Source organism: Typopeltis vanoorti, chromosome 12 (genome assembly GCF_054136105.1).
Source record: "Typopeltis vanoorti isolate ZY-2024b chromosome 12, IOZ_Tvanoo_1.0, whole genome shotgun sequence".
NCBI lineage: Eukaryota > Metazoa > Arthropoda > Arachnida > Uropygi > Thelyphonidae > Typopeltis > Typopeltis vanoorti.
Window position 1 is genome coordinate 139,780,418 of NC_143560.1, and position 18,154 is coordinate 139,798,571.

The 18,154-nt window shown below is 35.3% G+C and overlaps 2 protein-coding genes across 2 annotated transcripts in view; one reads left to right on the forward strand and one right to left on the reverse strand.

Moving 5' to 3' along the window:
• LOC150101259 (solute carrier family 71 member 1) overlaps positions 1-18,154 on the forward strand; it is a 268,455-nt gene that overhangs the window by 229,635 nt on the left and 20,666 nt on the right. Inside the window, exon 11 of the mRNA XM_090401592.1 lies at positions 5,359-5,552. Within this exon, the coding sequence (XP_090257718.1) occupies positions 5,359-5,552 (194 nt within the window). The remainder of the gene's footprint in view (positions 1-5,358; positions 5,553-18,154) is intronic.
• Positions 1-18,154, reverse strand: part of LOC150101260 (ribitol-5-phosphate transferase FKTN-like) — a 353,950-nt gene that overhangs the window by 37,682 nt on the left and 298,114 nt on the right. The gene's annotated exons all lie outside the window — the stretch shown is intronic.

Genomic DNA, 18,154 nt, shown 5'->3' on the forward strand with positions numbered 1-18,154 from the left:
GATTTAAGCTTCCTTCTAAACTTGTCATAATCACCTGCCTTGTAATTCCACTTATTTAGCAACAACCAACTGTATATTTTGTATACAACTGCTTAATATTTTTGCTTGAGAGACTAGATTCTGCTCGTGGTCATTCTTACACTTACTTTATTGGTGCCTTCATGCAAACTTGCCTGCTTCCAGCCTAATTGCTTAAGTTTCCCTGAATTCATGTTTCAGAATGCTCAGTGAACAAAGCTCTAGACACCTAACACCAAACCATTTAGTTGCAGTCCATCAGCATTATACAGATCCTTCTTTCTGCCAAATGCAGACCATTGATCCATAAATCCTACATCCTTCTGCACAACCTAAGTATTGTTGAAAGTTTATTTTTCACTTGGTTAGAATATAATAAATTTAGTTTAGTTTAGTTTTGATATAGGTAGAGATGACCTTGCTAATGCTTCTGGCTGGTGTCTCCACTTGGGCCTGGCTCCCACTGAAGAGACCTCAATAAAGGTCAAAACTAGTGTGGGTAGTGGCCCTTCCCTTAATGCATAACATTAGACATATCTGCAAGGAGATGTGCTTTGCATCATGGAAGACACCGAAATAGGACTGTTGGTATCTTGCTCCACCTTTGCAAGGAGTCGACCTGGTGTTGTACCACCTTACCCCAGCCCTGAAGATACTTCAGGCGCAAACTTTGTTTGCTCACACTTGGATAAAGGATTAAACTAAATTTATTATATTCTAACCAAGTGAAAAATAAACTTTCAACATCTTTCTCTAAATCCAGAGTAATTTATTAAAAAGGTGGCACACCATTTGGCAACTCCTATAGGTAGAGATGAGTAGAGTTTTTCCACACAGAGATTCTTCATGTATAATACAGTGATACTTTAGTAGAGAACCACCTAAAAACCTTTCAACTAAAGTTACAGTTCCAGAAACTCTACCTATCATTGACGGTGCTCCATCAGTGCACACACTGATGAGCTTACTAGAATCTAGTTGTTGATATTCTAGACATGACTTTACTTTGTGAAATATGCTGACACTCTGGTTTTTCCATGAAGTGACTCAAAACTGATAAGTTCTTCAAAGATGTTAAAATTACCATCAATTCATCTTATAAAAATGCTTAATTGGGCTACATCACATATGTCAGCCAATTCGTCCAAGGCTAAAGAAAAGAAAGAACAAGCATGAATATGGTCTTTCAATTGCTCGGTAACATCATGGGAAAGTTCTTTGATGCATCTTGTAATTGTTTGCTTGGACAGAGCAATTTGGTTTACTTTTCTTTCAACATTCTTATCACCATGACTTTTTTGCAAATTTTTCGATACATGGCTTAATAACTTCCTCTCCATCAGAGAAAGGCCTGTGTTTTTTAGCCAACACAAAGGCAATTTCATAAGACACCTCCAGCATTGCCACACTTTCACAACTTCGTTTCACAAATATATTTTATCTGTTTTTTATTTCTTCCTTTTTCTTAACCACCTATTCTTTCCGCAACTCAGACCCAGGAACTAACTTCAGTTTTTCTTCAAATTCAGCTTGACGTTTTCTATAGTGTCTGTTAAGATCATGTCTTCTATTATCTGAGAGAGTGCTTTCACAAACAATGCACAACTGTTTTCCTGAAAGAACTGCAATAAATAAGAACTCGTTTTCCCACAGTTCATTAAACTGGCATTTGCTATCACCTTCTGCTTTTCTTCTGCTCATTTTCTTTTGCAAAGTAATGGGTAACTGACTGTAAAGAAATTATTTCAAAAAGTAAAGCTTATTATTAAATAATTTATTTTAATTATTTTATGGTTTTAAACATTATGAACATTCAAAAACAGTTCTACAAGTTTAGGATAAGATTACTCTTTTCATGAAGGCCTAATGTAGTTCTATAAGTTTAAAAATATTATATATATATATATATATATATATATATATATATATTTTTTTTTTTTTCATAGAGTGTTTTCGTCTCTCTCTTGTAATATATTATGTCCAATGAAATACGAGATCGCTTCCTGCCATAAAACAGTCGATCAGCTGGCAATCACACACACACAACCCGAACATCCTCATTACGAAAGCTTTGCTGATGATCATTTAAATTTTAGGAATAAATCTACTATACGTAAATAAAAAGGAAACATATTGTATTAAAAAAAAACACATAAAAACACACACATACAAATACACCGAATAATTGCAGGTTTCAGTAATCAGCAAAATGAAAAAATTTATTTTTAAATTTACAGAACTATATTAAGTCTTCACGAAAACAGATATCTTATCTTAAACTTAAAGAACTGTTAATAAAAACATATAAGTTCAAAGACACAGAATTGTTCACTCACATCGATTCAGAAGTTCATCGAACGTTATGACACGAGAGTCAGCTGTAAACTGATTGAGTAACTGGTGATGCATGTCAGCATTTCCTGGTGCCTGTTGCTTCAAGATCAAACAAGTATAATAAGTGCACACTCTAGAATTAATGGTAGGTTAATTGCGTGTTTATATATATATATATATATATATATATATATAAATCATATACAATTATTTTTTTTTTTAAAATTTTTCTCTGGAGTTAGTGCGCCACTTCTATTCGTGCAATGCGCCACTTTTGGCACTTGTGCCATAGGTTGGCCACCCCTGCATTAGACATATCCGCAAGGAGATGTGTTTTGCATTATGGGAGGCACTGAGATAGGAGTGTTGGTAGCTTGCTCCACCATTGCAAGAAGTCACCCTGGTGTTGTACCACCTTACCCCAGTCCTGAAGATACTTCAGACGCAAACTTTGTTTGCACACACTTGGATAAAGGATTAAACTAAATTTATTATAACCTAAGTATTGATTCATTTGCTAACAACTCCCTCCTCCTCCTCAGTTTGTTTCTATCATAGCGTGTTAGGAAGCTTACAGTTTTCACCTTCTCGCTTTTCAGTTTTGCTTCTTCTACAACTCCTTTGCATCCTCTCTCATAGATTACTTCTTGCCTCTCAGATCATTTATGCCAACCAAGGTAATTAGTTCTGTTGCCTTACCTTTTTTGCATCTAGATGGCGTGACTAATATGAATTTTTGCACCAGGGAAACACAATTTTGTTATACTTTCATTAAGTACTCCCTCGATCACTGAGTCTTTGTACATAATTTTCTTTTTAACTTTTTTCTTGTTTGTTCACTCACTATTTATTATTACTCCTTCGAACCACTTGCTTCTTTCTCTTCTCAATCCTGCTAATCTCTTGCCACTTTTGCAACTTTTCAGTTTCACGCTTTGATCTATGAAGGATAGCATTCAAGCACACTATTTCTTTATTTATGTTCATTCTCATGCATTTCCATCTCTGGACGTTTGACAATAATTCCGACATTTTCCATCCTATCGTGATACTGTCTACTTCACTAACATTTGCTTCATTCTCGTCGCCTATTGGCACTAAGTGAGTGCCAATAGGCGACGAGTTATGTATTCATTGTGATGAATACATTACACATACACTGCACAAAATCCCACAAATTAAAATCACCCAATAACATGGTCTGTGCTGCCATTGTTCCACCACGCATTGTCCCCATATTTACAATATCATATTTAAGCAAAAAAAATAAAAGGTACATACCCATTTAAAACAAAAACTGCAATAAGTTTACAGTTTCACTTAATATTATCAACTAAAATATGAAAAAATTATTTATCTTTCAGGAGTGCTAACAACCACTCAACACACAGTATGCCATCTAATGGTGACTGAAAATAATATTATGTTGAGGTGGATTTGAACCAGTGACCTATGGATGTCTGGCTAGCACACATATGCACACACATCCCACTATAGTCCACTGCTCTGCCAACTGAGCTACTGATGGATTCATATGCTTGACAGATTCATTATATGAGTCTGGTAGCTTAAAAGTCATTTTGCCAAAAATAGCACTCATTGATGACTGATGTTTTTTTATTAAGTTTGTGACTGTCTGAAAGAAATGGTAATGGATATAATACAGATGTTTTTCCCCATGGATATCAGCTGACCTTTCCAAAAATAATACAAGTGAGTTTTTTTGTTGAATATAGAGACATGAAACAAGTTAACTACTGTAGTCCATTGCCTACGTTTCATTATTTCATTTGTGTATTAAAGTAAGAGAACATAAGCTGGGTAATAAGATCTACTGAAAACAGCATCTTATTTTGTGATACAGCATAAAAGGTCTCATGCATATCTCATACATAAAAGGTTGAAAACTTTTAGTATTATTAGTAATGCAGATAGATTGAAGTTTAGATTAAGGTTCAGAATAATATAAAAATCCTGTTCTAGAGACCAAAAGCAGAACTTTACAAGCCCTTTCAAAATTCCAATAATGATAGGAGTCTCACACGAGGAAATTCATCTGCTACCCAGTGCTGTTCACAAATATGTCTGTCCCTAGCAAGATTCGAACCCACGCCTATTGATTGGAAAATGGATACACAATACACTTGGCCAACCAGATCACCATTAGTTCGATTTTGTCCATTAATAATATTGTTATTTTATATTCATGGCTTTCTTTGTATAAGAAATGTTTTAGTCATGATGATATTTAAATTATTTTTTAGGCACTTTTGGAGGTACTGAGTTACATGATATTGTTCAGTGACTTCAAGTGAAACAGCACAATGTATCACATGAATATGCAATGAATTAATTATTGTTTAATGATTTACAACACATATAAGTAATAGAATTCTTACAATGTATTTTCTACCAAAAGACCATTACATTTTTGTTTTGGAACTTTTATTTTATTCAGAATGCTTATTTTTATTACCCAACAGGGTGAATGTGACCTGTTGGGTCCATTCGAGATATTTTTTTAAAAATAATTTGCATGTTTAGTTAGTGCTATGTCTAAGAAGCATTTCATGTCTTTAGATTGAATGTAACTTTAAGATATATTTTCCGTAACATAAAACTGCCTTGTTCATTGATTAAGTGCAGTTGATATTAGGTGGACTTTCTTTTCTTTTTTTCCACTCCACATTATCCTATGTATACCTGTGCATGTTTTCTTGCAGTAACACAAAACTACCAAAAGAGTTTGCTGAGGTAGTTCATTGTATTAGTTCTTCTAACTCAAGAATAAAAATTAGTATAAAAAAAGTGAACCTTATCGGCTTATCTTTTCTTAACATACAAGCACAACAATTCAGTGCATGCACACACACACACACACATACTTTTTCAGTTTATTGTATGTATAGCTATTCTGTTTTCATTTCATTGATTTTAAATTTATGTTCTCCTAGTTTGAAATATGTAAATAATGAAATTTAATATTTGTAACCTTGTCATTTATAGGTTTAGTACAAGGAATGATTACTGGTATGCGTGGTCTCTGTAATGGCTTGGGACCTGCTGTGTATGGGTTTATTTTCTACCTCTTTCATGTTGATCTCAGTGAAGATGTTACAAATAGCATTACCTCAGGTAGTAAAGGTATCATCAATAGTATGATCACTAACAATACTCTCCAGTACCCTGAAGAAACACAGGTATGGATTTCTCTCTTTCTCTCTCAACACACAATTTTGTTTGGTTGTGATAGATTTGATGGTGACATCATATTCAGTTTAGCATGCAGCATGAATTATCTTGAACAGTTGGAATGTTATATACAGTATACACTAAAACAAGTAAACACGTATGTAAGTAAACAGTAAAGGCAAATTACATTGTCAAAAACCATGAGAGACAATGACATTTTCACAGTAGTTTCCCCTTTACTGGACAGTGGAGTGTAATTTCATATTAATGTTGAAGCACTGTGTGGTGTGGTGTACAATTTAACTAAATAATGAATGTGCTAATGAAGCATTTTCTGTTCATGCATGTAAACTGAATTCTCTGTTGAAGTAAAACAAAGTTCTCTGGTAACACTATTGTACATGGTACAGATTATATTTATATGTTGTATCCATGCTATTCCAGTGGTATATAAATGTTATTTCATTTGCAGGGTAAACCTGACATCCATTTTCTATAATGATGTTTAAATGCACCATGCCCAGTAGAATGGCTAAAAGTTAACATTCAGTAGCTATACTTAAAATTCTAATTCAGCATAGTATTTATATAGTAAGTCGACTCATACCTCTCCTCCTTTTTGATGTTTGCCAGTCTGCATCCTTTATTGTGCACGTGCATGTATGCTGTCATTTCTTACCGAAGCATTCAACAACAATATGTCATCATAAAATTTCTGAAATTTTATGATGACATAAGAGTTGTTTCATTGAATAATGCTCAGTGCATTATTTAGTCAAACAATTCAATTATACCCTCATTCATCACAATAAATCAAAATGCTGTGGTGTGAACTTCATCATAGGTCTTGCTGCGATGAAATCTATTAGAAATAAGTTCCATTCTGCTACATTTCATTCCAAATATTTGGTTTTGATATTGGTCAGTTATTATAGTTGAGATTATGCTAATATAATTTTTTCCCCTTCGATTTAGTTACTAAGTCTGTTTCATTCATTATATTAATGAATTAATTATTTTATTAACCAAAATAATTATTTAATTATTTCATGGTCTATTCATTTGGTACCGCTACTACAAAAATATGATATATATAAAGATCAGTGATTCTACTGTTGAAGGAAGAATTCCAGTTCAGTGTGGCTACTTTTGTGTATACAATATGTTGGGAAAGAAATCTTGCCATATTACTACTGTGCAGTGGTACTAAGTATGAGAACATTGTGTGCAGCAACACACACACACACATCAAAATTATGACTCAACAATAGAATTCTATTATTTCACAGTCATAATGAATAACAAATGGACATCTGTGATAAAACTGTAAATAATTGAAATATTGATTTCATTTTTATTTTACTTTTTGGAAACTGTTGATCATAACAATATTATGGATTCTAAAACAGAATTGTATTTAAATTAGAGAAAACAAGAAATGCACCATCAATGTACGAATCAGCAATAAAAATAGAAGTAATATCTTTAACTTGATATTTCTAATCGAAAACAAAACCACCTGAGATACTGCAAAATAATAGATAAGATTTTATATTCAGAAAATAAATGATAGAAAGGGTTGCTTGAGGGTCAAAACTATATGACTGAGAGAAGACCTCCACATAGCCTTTAAAGGAATGCAGAGAACCGACCAATGCTTCTAACCTAATATCCACTCCTAAACTTCTCATGGTGCACCCAACAATCCGTTCAGTATTACCTGGATACTGAACGAACGAGGATGGGCTGGCAGTTTGGGATTTAGCCGACCAAATTGTATTCTTATTGACTTAAACCAAAATATAAAATGATGATAGAACATAATAGAATTTCATGCCGAGTGGGGTGTCGCCCGGTTAAACAAGGCCTCGTTGTTTTCGCAGGGGAACCAGAGCAAACAGCGAAAAGTCAGTTATTGGAACAAATCCCAAAACCCATTCCTACTCAACATCTCCAGAGTTCAATATCAGTACTATCAATATAAGAAGCCTGAATGGCAAAGAAATGGAGCTGGCTGAGGAATTAGATAAATACAGATCGAAATAATAGGGGTGACTGAAACAAAAAAAAGACAAAAACTGGTGAGATCTTTCTGAGCTATAAATACAAAATGTTATATTCAGGTAATGACAATCAAGGAAAAGGAGTAGCCATAGTATTTAACACTAAATAATCTTCTTGAATGGCAGGCAGTCTCGAGTAGAGTGATGTGGGCAAATATCAGAATGGGGAACTGGTCAATGAGACTTATTTGTGCCTGTGATCCCACAGAAGGTTCTACTAAGGTAGAAGCGGAGGAATTTTTTGAGGCTTTAGAGAAAGCAACTGACACAATAAAAAAGGAAAAGTTGGTCCTTGGTTGGAATCTAAATAGCAGAGTAGGACATGATTGTGAGACATACAAAAGTATTTTGGGAAAATTTGGAGAAAAGAGCAAAGCTAATAATAATGGCAAATAACTGTTGGATTTCTTCTCAGGACATGGATTGCTTATTACTAAGACAATGTTCCAACATAAAAACGTGCACAAATTCACATGGACAGAAGAGGCAAGCAATAAGAAAAGACTCATTGACTATGTTATTGCTGATAGTGATATTTCCTCTCCTTGTGCAGGACACTGGAGTGTACAGAGAATATGAAATTAGAAGTGATCACCATTTAGTGATGAGCAGGATAAAATTGAATTTCATATTGAAAAGAAGAATATGTGAGAAAGTTTTAAAGCGAATAAAAGTTGAGCAGCTCTCAAATGTGAACTGCAGACTAAAATACACAAATATTATTCAATTAAAAATGAAAGAGTTTGAGAAAAGGAATCAAACCTTGGAGATTCATTGGCAAGCCCTAAGGAAAACACTGATTGATTCAGCCAGAGAGGCATGTGGTGAGATTGTCTGCAAGGTTAGAAAAATTAGAGCTCCATGGTGGACACAGGAAGTAAAAGAGAAAGTGAAGGAAAAGAAGGAAGCATATCAAAAGTTCTTGGCAAATAAGTCAACTTGTGCTTTTAGAGAATACAGAGACAAATGTAAGAAAGCTAAACACTGTGTAAAACTTGCTAAACAAAAATCATGGGAGGACTTTAGCAAGAACATAGATGATATTCGACTTACAGTTGCTGCACTGCATAGTTCAGAGGGGAAAATTCCAGATGATGGAGTAGAGCTATGATATTACCCATATATTAAATATTAAAAGAGAAATAAAACAAAATGTGAGAATTAGAGGTGTTTCTCTACTGAGTGTTCCTGTTAAGATATATGAAGTATACTTGAGAAATGGTTGAGAAGGATTGTGGAAGAGAAGCTTGGTGAAGAACAAGCTGGATTCAGCCCAAATAGAGGCTGTCAAGATCAGATCTTCACTTTATGACAAATAGTTGAGAAATCATGGGAATTTAACAAAGATCTGTATTTAAGTTTTGTAGGTCTGGAAAAGGCATATGACAAGGCCGCAAGAGAGAAACTATTTGAAATGCTGCAGTGATATGGTGTCAATGGGGCATTATATCAAGCAATACTTAATCTTTATTTGTAAGTCAGTAGTTAGAATTGAAAGAAGTACAGGAAGATGGTTTAATGCTAAATCTGGTGTCAGACAAGGATGTACATTATCCCCTCTGTTATTTATTTTCTATATGTATCACATTGTGGAGGAAAGTTGTATTAAACCTGATATCAAAATTGGAGATGTTAATCTCAGCTCTTTGCTTTATGCAGATAATGTTATACTTCTAAATAAATCTGCTACAAGTCTGCAAGATTCCCTGACTAAATTGAATAACTGTTGTAATAGATTTGGTATGAATGTCAGCAATAACAAGACAAAGACAGTGAAAGTAGGCAGAAGCATTGAAAATATCAACTGCATTTTGAATGAAGAACCTATAGAACAAGTAAATCATTTCTGCTCCTTAGAAATGATTTTTAAGTGAAGATGGTAAATTAAATATGGAAATAGACAATAGAATCACCAAAGCTGGTATGTTACAAAGTCAACTGAATAAATTAATTTGGAATAAGAGGAAAATTAGTCAAAACACTAAGTTAGCTGTATACAATAGTGTTCAAATCAGTCTTACTTATGGTGGATCTGAGAGCTTGGTTAGAAGTAAAACACTCGACCAAAGACTAAAGATTGCAGATATGAGAGTCCTGAGAAAGATTAGGGGCATGAACAGATGGCATCATTGGCAATATATTAAATAATGATATTAGGAAAGAACTCGACATTGTCAACATCCAAGAATGCATTAGCAGAACTAATCTCAGGTGGTATGGTCACTTAAACAGAGTGAGAGAGGAAAGATTAGTGAAACAAATTTTTTTCTAGGGACCCAGAGGAATACCAAGATATAGGTTGATTGAACAGTTAAAAGTGCCTTAGAAGATATAAATGTAAGATCTGATAATATTGGAAGGTAACACACTGATTTGGAGGAAAATAGTAGATAGGAAGTTAGTAATGATGTACATTTTTTTATATAGTACTACCATATCCTGTACACCCCTTGAGGATATATATATCAGGAGTTTGATGATTATGATGAAGTGATAGTAAAAAGAAAGAATAGTTATAGTATTCAACACTAAACATAGCCAAAACAAGGTTTTGGCTATGTTTAGTGTTGAATACTACAACTATTATTAAAAAAACAATTAATTTTTAAGTAACGTAAAATTTCAAAATGGAAAATTGGAAAGTCACATTACCTGGGGGGGTGCCTAAGGGTCAAAGCTGTATACTGAGAGGAGACCTCCACATAACCTTTAAAGGAATGTGGAGAACCGACTAGGGCTTCTAACCTAAGGTCCAATCCTCACCTTCTCGTGGTGCACCCTGTTGGGTATCTACTTGGATACTGAACTTGGATACAATTTGGGATTTAGCCGACCAAATTGTATTCTTATTGGTTAAACCAAAATAAAAAATGATGGTACGACATGACAAAATTTCATGCCAGCTGGGGCGTCGCCCGGTTAAACAAGGCCCCCGTTGTTTTCACCAGGGAACCAGGGCGAACAGCAAAAAGTCAGCTACTGGAATAAATCTGAAAACAAACCCGAACTCAACATCACAAAAGTTAAAGATCGGTACTATCAACATAAGAAGCCTGAATGGCAAAGAAATGGAGCTAGCTGAGGAATTAGATAAGTACCAGATCGACATAATAGGGGTGGCTGAAACAAAAAAGACCAAAACTGGTGAGATCTTTCTGAGCAATAAATACAAAATGTTATATTCAGGCAATGACAATCAAGGAAAAGAAGGAGTAGCCATAGTATTCAACACAAAATACGAGGCTAATCTTCTTGAATGGCAGTCAGTCTCAAGTAGAGTAATGTGGGAAAATATGAGAATGGGGAGCTGGACAATGAGACTTATTTGTGCCTATGGTCCCACAGAAGGTTCTACTAAGGTAGAAGTGGAGGAATTTTTTGAAGCTTTAGAAAAAGCAACTGACACAATGAAAAAGGAAAAGTTGGTCCTTGTTGAGGATCTAAATAGCAGAGTAGGAAATGATTGTGAGACATACAAAAATATTTGGAAAATTTGGAGAAAAGAGCAAAGCTAATAATAATGGCAAATATCTGTTGGATTTCTGCTCAGGACATGAACTGGTTATTACTAACACCATGTTCCAACATAAAAATGTGCACAAATTCACATGGAGAGAAGAGGCAAGGAATAAGAAAAAGTCTCATTGACTATGTAATTGTTGATAGTGATGTTTTCTCCCTTGTGCAGGACACCAGAATGTACAGAGGATTTGAAATTGGAAGTGATCAGTAATTAGTCTTGAGCAGGATAAAATTGAATTTCGTATTGAAAAGAATAACATATAAGAAAATTTTAAAGCGAATAAAAGTTGAGCAGCTCTCAGATGTGAATTGTAGACTAAAATACACAAAGATTATTGAAAAAAAATGAAAGAGTTTGAGAACAGGAGATTCAGTGGCAAACTCTGAAGAAAACATTGATTGATTCTGCCAGAGAGGCATGTGGTGAGGTTGTGTGCAAGGATAAAAAAATCAGAACTCCCTGGGGGATACAGGAAGTTAAAGAGGCGGTGAAGGGAAAGAAGAAAGCATATCAAAAGTTTCTGTCAATTAAGTCAGCTTGTGCTCTTAGAGAATACAGAGACAAATGCAAGAATGCTAAACACTGTGTAAAACTACCTAAACAAAAGTCATGGGAGGACTTTGGCAACAATATAGAAAATAAATATCAAGAAAGTGGTAAGATATTCTGGAGGCTGTTGAAGAAGCTTAGGAATGGAGGAAACAATGCTGTAAAAGAAATTAGGGATGATAAAGGTGAGATGAAAACGCGAGAAAAAGATATCCTTGAAGTATGGAGTAATTACTTTGAAAAACTGCTAAATGAAACAAGCAGTGATGACAGCACAGTGGTAAAAAAACACTGACCAGGCATGTAGTCAGGAATACATATCCATACTTGAAGTAGAAAAACCCATCAAAGGCTTGAAATGTGGAAAGGCAGCAGGAGTAGATGATATTCGACCAGAAATGCCGAAGTATGGTGGTATAAGAGTCTTACAGTGGCTGCACTGTATAGTTCAGAAAGCCTGGACAGAGGGACGAATTCCCGATGATTGGAGTAGAGCTCTCATAGTACCTATATATAAAAAGGGAATTAAAACTGAATCTGAGAATTACAGAGGTATTTCCCTACTGAGTGTTCTTGGCAAGATCTATGCAAGTATACTTGAGAAACAGTTGAGAAGAGTTGTGGAAGAAAAGCTTGGTGAAGAACAGAGCTGGATTCAGGCCAAATAAAGGCTGTCAGGATCAGATCTTCACTTTATGACAAATAGTTGAGAAATCATGGGAATATAACAAAGATCTATATTTAAGTTTTGTCGATTTGGAAAAGGCATATGACAAGGTGCCAAGAGAGAAGCTATTCAATACGCTACAGTTATATGGTGTATAATGGGGCATTATATCAAGCAATACTTAGTCTTTATTTGAGTTGTAAGTCAGCAGTTAGAATTGAAGGAAGTACGGGAAGATTGTTTAATGTTAAATCTGGTGTGAGACAAGGATGTACATTATCTCCTTTGTTATTCATCATCTATATGGATCACATTATGAAGGAAAGTGGTATTAAACATGATATCAAAATTAAAGATGTTAATGTCAGTTTTATGCGGATGATGTTATACTTCTAAATAAATCTGCTACAAGTCTGCAAGATTCTCTGACTAAATTGAATAGCTGTTGTAATAGATATGGTATGAAGGTCAGCATTAAAAAGACAAAGAGAATGAAAATAGGCAGAAACTTTGAAAATATCAACTGCATTGTGAATGGAGAACTTATAGAGTAGGTAAAAATTTCAGCTACAGGCACGATTTTTAGTGAAAATGGTAAATTAAGTATGGAATTAGACAACAGAATCAACAAAGCTGGTATGGTAGGAAGTCAATTGAATAAATTCATATGGAATAAGAGAGAAATTAATCAGAACACTAAATTAGCTGTATACAAGACAGTGTTCAAACCAGTTTTAACTTATGGATCTGATAGCTGGGTCAGAAGTAAAACACTTGACCAAAGACTAGAGACAGCAGATATGAGAGTCCTGAGAAAGATTATAGGCATGAACAGATGGCATCAATGGCAATATCATATTAAAAATGAGGATATTAGGAAAGAACTTGACATTGTCAACACCCAGGAATGCGTTAGCAGAACTAATCTCAGGTGGTATGGTCACTTAAACAGAACGGGCAAAGAAAGATTAGCAATACAAGTGTTCTCTGCCAGGTTTGCTGCAAAATGACCCAGAGGAAGACCAAGATATAGGTGGATGGATATGGTACAAAGTGCCTTAGACGATAGAAATATAAGATCTGATAATGTTGGAGTCTTGACAAGTAACAGACAGATTTGGAGGAAAATTGTACATAGGAAGTTAGTAATGATGGAATTTTTTTCATGTACTATGCCATGTACCCCTTGAGGGTACATGGCAGGAATTTGATGATGATGATGACATTACCTGGACCTCTGGTGCCATAGAAGGTTCTATCAACAAAGAAGTAAAGGAATTTTTCAAGTCATTAGAAAGGACAGCTAATAATAAAATGAAAATAAATTGCTGCTACTTATTCAGGATCTAGAAGCAGAATAGGAAGTGAATACCTGACATTCACTGCTGCCAAAGTCAAAGGACATCCCCGTGGGCAATCTGCATCATGCAATGAAACAAATCATATGTTTGTAGCTAGTATAAACAGGAGGAATATGATACTCCCAAGTCAGTGTAGCTGTGTCCAGAGCAGGTGAATGGTTGCAAGAAGGGAACTGACAGAGTTTGAAAGAGGTGTTGTGATAAGATGCCACGTTGTAGGATTATGTGTTTGGCAATTGTTGTTTGGGCCATCGCATGTTAACAATCATTGATAACGTACTGAGATGGAAGTGCAGGGAGTCAACTGCAAGTGCTAACTGCACTGATGACCCATCACACTCAATGAACATGACCGTAGGGTCTTATGTAAAAACTGCCAGTTGTTGGCTGACACATTGAATCAGGCATTCTGGGCATCATCTGGAACACAAATCTACCAAAACATTTGGAACCAAGGCTCTCAACATGGATATCCATGGTAGAAATGCAGTATGCAAGTCCCAACATTAACTGAACCAATGTGCAGCATCATCTTCAGTAGTGCAAAGAGCATGTACTGTGAGATGTGTAAGCTTGAAATGCTGTGTTTTGCAGCAACGAATCAAGGTACACTCTCTACCAAGCATATGGAATGGTGTGGCAGATGGCCACTTGAATGCACTCTTACCAGAGTGCATAACCCCAACTATGAAATTCAGAGGTGGCAGTGTAATGCATTTCTACAGTACTGACCAAATATCTTTCAACAAGATATTTCACCATGTCATAAGGCTATCGATGCTTTAACTGTGTGATTTGTGGGAATGAACATCACCACACCTGACTGGCCTCTGCAGAGCCCTGATTTCAATCCCATTGAAGATCTGGAGTGTTTTCAGTAGGGTTGACTTGTCCCTTCTGGCCCCACAACAGTCTAGGACCTTACTACATGCCTACAGGAAGAATGGTTTAAAAATCCCATTGATTTCTATTGTAAGCTTGTGGAAAGTATGCCCTGGAGGATTGCTACAGGTCATCACAGCAAAAGGAGGTCCTTCATCTTATTAAGGTGGGTGTCATGGCTGTTGGTCACACTATGGTGTCCATTGACTTCTTTCCAAAGAATGTATATGATACACTCACCATAATGCAATGATATACTATAATGAAAAGTCCTGGCTCGTGTCCTATAGAATACCAGTGCTATTTGAAGCTAAATATTACAAACAGTAAAAGCTTAAAACCTCCACTATAGTGAACGAATTTCCTAGCAAATAATGTCACAATCTGCAAACAAAGGAAATTTGCAAGAAATATAGCTAAGGAAAATTGTGGGAAAATAAAATAGAAGTAAAGTTAAATCGTGGGATTTCCCACAATTTAACTGAGGGCAGTTAAATCGTGGGAAATGACAAAACGACAACACAAAAAACAACAAATGCAAACAATGGAAGACATAAGAAAGAACTAGAAGAGCAGGAAATTATAAAAATCTAGAATTATCTTAAATTAGTGTCACTTACCTAAAATCTTCATAATGAACTACTATATATGCAGACTGTAACAGTTTTGGTTTTCACAATTGCATTCAAAATATAGGTAAAAAAATCAAATTCTAAATTAGAAATTTATTATTATTATTGTTGTTGTTACTACTGCACAGGCAGTAGCACTTAAATGGAGCCTGAAGACTCACTGGTGGAGACCTACACTATCCACATTATCTCTGACCCTTCCTTGAATCTGTTCACAAAAACGACTTTTTGTTCTGCTCCTTTTAGTCAAGTACTGAAGTGTTACCTTTGTATTAATCTTATAATAAAATCCTTTACATAACTTAAAAGTTGCTGCCATATCCTCTCTTTTTTGAATATTTACCAACTTTTGCAATCCACCACCACCACTTCATCCCCAGGAAATTCAGGTGACTAGACCTGAACACAGGTCTAGTCACCTGAATTATAAGGCCTTGATGCATATGGTTATGTAAAGTCCTTATAAACAGAAATGAAAACTCCCTTTTCTCTTGTTAGTGAGCATTCTTCAACAAGCAAGTAATCCTGTGAGCTACCCTATCTACTTTATCGATATGCCATCTAAACTTTAACTCTCTGTCTACTACTACCCTCAGATCTCTGACTTCATCAATTTCCTGGAGTACAGTTCCTTTAGTTTGGTATACAGCTTGTAATTTTTTTATCCTGAAATGCCTAACTTGACACTTTTCCACATTAAATTGACATCCATTATGTTTTGCCCATACTGTCAGCCTATTTAAATCATCCTATAAGCTATCTATATCCATGGTTAACTATTTACCCTATCTACCTTTGCATCATCAGTAAAAAAACTGGCTATCTCACTTCATATTATTTTGTATATTATTTATGTACAAATTAAACAGGAGTGGTCCAAGTACAGAACCTTCAGCACACAACTAGTTGTTGGCTTTCTTCTGGATTCTTCTCCTTCATTGGTATTCTCATCCTGATATCCATATCACCAGTTTCATATCCATCTCATTTTTTCCAGTTTGTTTAACAGAGTTTCATATGATATCTTCTCAAAATCTAGCAGTATCACCATGCAGTGATTCACTTTATCCAACTCAGATGTCATTCTTATGTTGGGTACCAGGATTGAGACTTAAACAGTCTAGTTGAAGATATTGCCAGTTCCCTTGCACATTCTCATAAATAAAGCTGATATCCCATCTAATTCCACAACTGTATTTACATTGAGAATCTGTAATATCGGCTGTGCGGTTAGCCGAGTGGCTATGCACCTCGCAACCATATGCCTGAGTAAGGAGTGTCCTGGGTTCGATTCCCGTCGCTGACATGAGGAGCTTAAGGATCTTTCTCAGCCATAGCCAAGTTAGCCGGTTTTGGGCATGGACAGTAAAGTTTTCTCCCCAGTTTATCTGGGGTTTTTCATCCAGCAAAGCAGACAAACTGGCCTTGAGAACTCAACACCACTACGGACATAGGATACACCGGGGCATAGGGCTGACCACTTTATCTTGAGAATGGCTGAGTTCCGATGAACAATGAACCCTCAACACCGCAAGGTAAAAGAGGGAAAATGAAGATGAGATGAGATCTGTAATAGCATAAGTACCTCTAATTCATCAACCTCTGTTTTCACATCTGCCACAGAAATATCTTCACTTGGATGATGAACACTTGCAAAGTGGTCACTCAGTAGTGCAGCTATTATGTCTGCCTCTCTCACCTTAGCCATCAGCTATCATAATTATCAATGGAACAGTTGCCAAAAGGAAAAGCTCCTGTAGCTGATGGAATGTCATTGGATTTATTGTGAGCAGCTGGTTATGAAGTAGTGAATATATACTGGCAAACTGGAAAATATCGACATTCATCCCAATTCCAAAAAAAAAAAAAAATCAAATCCCAAAGATTGTGAGAATTATAGAACCATTGCTTTAATTTCAAATGCTAGTAAAGTTATGTTAAAAGTGATCCAACAAATGTGAAGGCAGGCTTTAGGTGCGGTAGATGAACTAGAGACCAGATAGCAAACATTGATTATGAAAAGAAGAAGAAAACTTCAAAAGGAAGTATTCATCTGTTTTATTGATCATATGGAAGCTTCTAATTGTGTGGATCTCAACAAGCTGTGGATTGTAATGAGATCTAATTGTCTTGATAAGAGAGCTATGCGACAACCAAGAAGCTTTAATGAAAACAGTCTCTTTGGAAACATTGTTTGATTGGGAAAAAAAGGTGCAGCAGAGTTGTATACTGTTGCCCTGTCTTTTTTTTATATTTATAGTTGAATATATTATGAGAATGGCTAACTTAGACAAAGACCCTGGAATTAAGATTGGTGGCAGAAAAATAAGATATGCAGATAATATAACCCTCATAGCAGTAACTAAGAAAGATCTGTAGCAATTGATTCTGTTGGTTAAGAGGGAAAGCAACAAAGCCAGGCTGAATTAAACACCGGCAAACAACATTGATGGCTTCTGGCAATTTAGACGAATTTATGATTAAATAGAGATTATTGAAAGTTATGATTTACTGGGGTCCAGAATAAGAAATGATGGTAAATGTGACAAAAATTATGAAAGGTAGAGGTGTAAGTGGGATCACAAAAGTTAGAATTGTCAGAGCAATGATATATGGATGTGAAAACGAGGTTATTAAGAAGAAAGACAAAGCCAATTGATTCATTTTAATTGTTGGCATGGAGAAAACTATTAAGAATTCCATGGACTGCAAGAATGACTAAGTTTTTAGATAGTATAAAGACAGAATGCTCCTTGGAAGCAATGATTGCTAAACAGAAGTTACTGTACTTTGGACATATATGCAAACAGATAACTCTTTGGAAAAAGGCAGTTATACTGGGGAAGATTAAAGACATGAGAAGGAGAGGAAGACTGCAAAAGATTTATATGCATAACATAAAGGAACTTACCAACATGAACTTATAATTGTAG